The sequence below is a fragment of the Aphis gossypii genome, unplaced genomic scaffold (assembly GCF_020184175.1).
Source record: "Aphis gossypii isolate Hap1 unplaced genomic scaffold, ASM2018417v2 Contig00570, whole genome shotgun sequence".
NCBI lineage: Eukaryota > Metazoa > Arthropoda > Insecta > Hemiptera > Aphididae > Aphis > Aphis gossypii.
Window position 1 is genome coordinate 8,644 of NW_026083168.1, and position 2,873 is coordinate 11,516.

The 2,873-nt window shown below is 52.1% G+C and overlaps 1 protein-coding gene across 1 annotated transcript; it reads left to right on the forward strand.

Annotated features, from left to right (window-relative positions):
• Positions 1-399: 399 nt before the first annotated feature.
• Positions 400-1,836, forward strand: LOC126554649 (uncharacterized). The gene has a single exon (XM_050209706.1). The coding sequence runs from the start codon at positions 400-402 to the stop codon at positions 1,834-1,836; it is 1,437 nt and encodes a 478-aa protein (XP_050065663.1).
• Positions 1,837-2,873: the final 1,037 nt, after the last annotated feature.

Consider the following 2,873-nt stretch of genomic DNA (forward strand, 5'->3'; position numbering starts at 1 on the left):
CGCTAAGGTCAATTAGTGAGGACGTGTCTGACGTACAGGTACCATCCGCACCAACAAAGGCGGTGGTCGGGTCGCTCGCGCAGATGTCCCTATCGGTGCTGCCATCAAATTAGCAGAACAGAAATTCTTGACCCTAGGCTGGGGCAGATGCAGGATTAAACTATTGGAAAAGAAAAGCCTTACCTGCTACAGATGCCAGGGCAGCAATCATGTGGCGGCCAGATGCACTGCCGCAGAAGCCCCCAGGAGATGCTATAAGTGCGGAAGACAGGGACATATTGCCAGGGAGTGTCCTGGTGTCACTTGGAGCCCATCGGCAACCGCTTCCGCTCCGGTCCCGCTCGATACTATGCCGGACCAGCAGAAAGAGTCTGTTGACTCGGGGAAACCAAAACCACTATGACGTCATTTATCCAGTGTAACCTCAATCACTGTAGCGTGGCGCAAGATCTTATCGTCCAGTACATGATTGAGGAGAAGATAAGCATCGCATTCCTAAGCGATCCTTATAGGGTGAACGCAGACTCTAGTGCCTGGCTTGCCGGTTCGGGACCAAGCAAAGCAGCCATATACATCGCGGGCGACGGAGCGACTATAGCCAACGTGCTGACGGATCCAGAATTCGTTTCCGCACGCATAAACGGCGTTCAGATGTTCAGCTGCTACGTGTCTCCGAACCAGCCTCTTGAGGACTTCACTGACTTTCTCCAACGACTGGAAGACAGTGTCAGGACCGTCCCTCATGATGTGCCGGTGCTAGTCACCGGAGACTTCAACGCCAGGTCCACAGCCTGGGGAGACTGGGTCAGCAACGCGAGAGGCGAAGAATTGGGCATGCTGATCGAGTCGCTGGACTTCGTCATTATGAACTCGGGTTCCATTCCCACATTTTCAAGAGGGGCTGGCTCTGTAATAGATCTGACACTGGCATCAGAGTCATTAGCCAGGCGACTTAGCGGCTGGAGGAGGGTCATGGAGTCTGTATTCAACAATAGCGATCACCATTACATCCGCTTTTATCTCAGTGGTAGCACTCCAAACCAGCCGCAACCGGCCGGCAGAGACCCCCATGGATGGAACACGTCCGGTGGGATAGACGCTGAAGCCTTCTGCACCGGACTGTCAATTGCAGCATGGCTTGACGGATTCCATCATCGTGATAACCAAGAGGCTGAGGCCGGAGCCTTGACTTTTCGGTCAAGAGTTACTGCAGCAAGCGACTTTGCATTGCCCAAACGGGGGATTGCAAAGCCAGGGAGGCCGCCTGTCCATTGGTGGAACGCGGAAATCGGTACCCTTCGTGCGGAATGCGTTAGGGCTAAAAGAAGCAAGGTCAGAATGGTAGCCCGCATAGCACGCCTGCGGGAGCGGATTGTGGGAGACTTTGACGTGGACCGAGCTAACGCTGAACTTGAGAGGACCAACGACGCGTTCACCACGGCCAAGAAGCGGCTAAAACACGCGATTTCTCGGAGCAAAAAAGCCTGCTGGCGCGAGCTCATCGCCTCTGTAGACAGGGATCCATTTGGAAAACCCTACAAGCTAGTGATGCGCAAACTTAAGGGACCACCGGCGACCGCCACCATGGAGCGCCAGACTCTGGAGAATGTCATCAGTACTCTTTTCCCACCACATGAACATAGACCTGTCAGCGTCACAATTCCAGGGGAGCCAATCGTGGAATTCACCACAGAGGAAGTCGATACAGTCGTTGACAGAGCCAAGAGGAAGAACACAGCCCCGGGTCCGGATGGTATCACCAGTCGCATACTGGCGGTCGTACACAAGGCCAACACTCGTACCTACATTAGTAGAGCTGTTCAACAACTGCCTTAAGTGCGGGACCTTTCCATCCGAATGGAAGTCGTCCCGAGTAATCCTGCTCAGAAAAGGTGACAAGCCAGAAGGTGTTCCATCATCTTACAGACCACTGTGTCTTCTTAACGATGTAGGGAAGCTTCTGGAATCTCTCCTCACTCGTAGGCTTGAAGAGTTTATATCAAGTAATGGTGGTCTCTCCCCTAACCAATTTGGCTTCAAAAAGGGGATGTCAACCGATGACGCCATCCGTCAAATGCATCAAACCATAGTCCAGGAGGTCAACGGCGGTAAATTTTGCCTGGCGATTGGGATCGACATCAGGACTGCTTTCAACACAATCAAGTGGAAAGACATTCTCACTGCGTTGGAAATGTGGAGCACCCCTCCATACCTAGTCAAAATGTTCCAATCCTACTTTTCAGGCAGATATGGATCCACGGACCAAGGTCCCCGGAATAGAAGACTGAACTTTGAATTACGGGAGGGGTCCCTCAAGGCTCGGTCGTTGGGCCGTTACTTTGGAACGTCACATTCGACCGAGTACTCAAGGAACCACTTAATGATGGGTCAAAACTGATGGGTTTTGCGGATGACACCCTCGTATTGGTTTCAGCGAAAACTGTAAGAGACCTTGAGTACAGGGCCAACAGCGCCATGTTCGAAGTCGAGCAGCGTATCCACAGCCTTGGCCTAGAGATCGCCACCAATAAAACGGAGGCTGTCATGTTCACGCACAAGTACAAGTTTGAGTTACCGGAACTTATGATGTGCGGCAACAAAATTCCGCTATCATGGAAATGACATACCTGGGCGTGACCATCGACAACTCGCTACTGTTCAAGAGCCACGTAAGTAAGTCCGCAGCAAAGGCAGAAAAAATTGGGTCACAACTTGCACGGACATAAATGAGCCAACAAACCACTATCCGGGAAGCAGCAAGTGCACCGCATACCGGGCTGCACTGTCCAAAAAGAAGAAGTTAAATACCGAGAAAAGGGTGTCAGATGGAGAATCTGCCCCCCAAATCCCCCATCACAATGCCTAGATACCTG

What these genes read in the sequence shown, in the direction of transcription:
- LOC126554649 (XM_050209706.1), top strand. Translation starts at nt 400, where the DNA reads ATGACGTCATTTATCCAGTGTAACCTCAATCACTGTAGCGTGGCGCAA.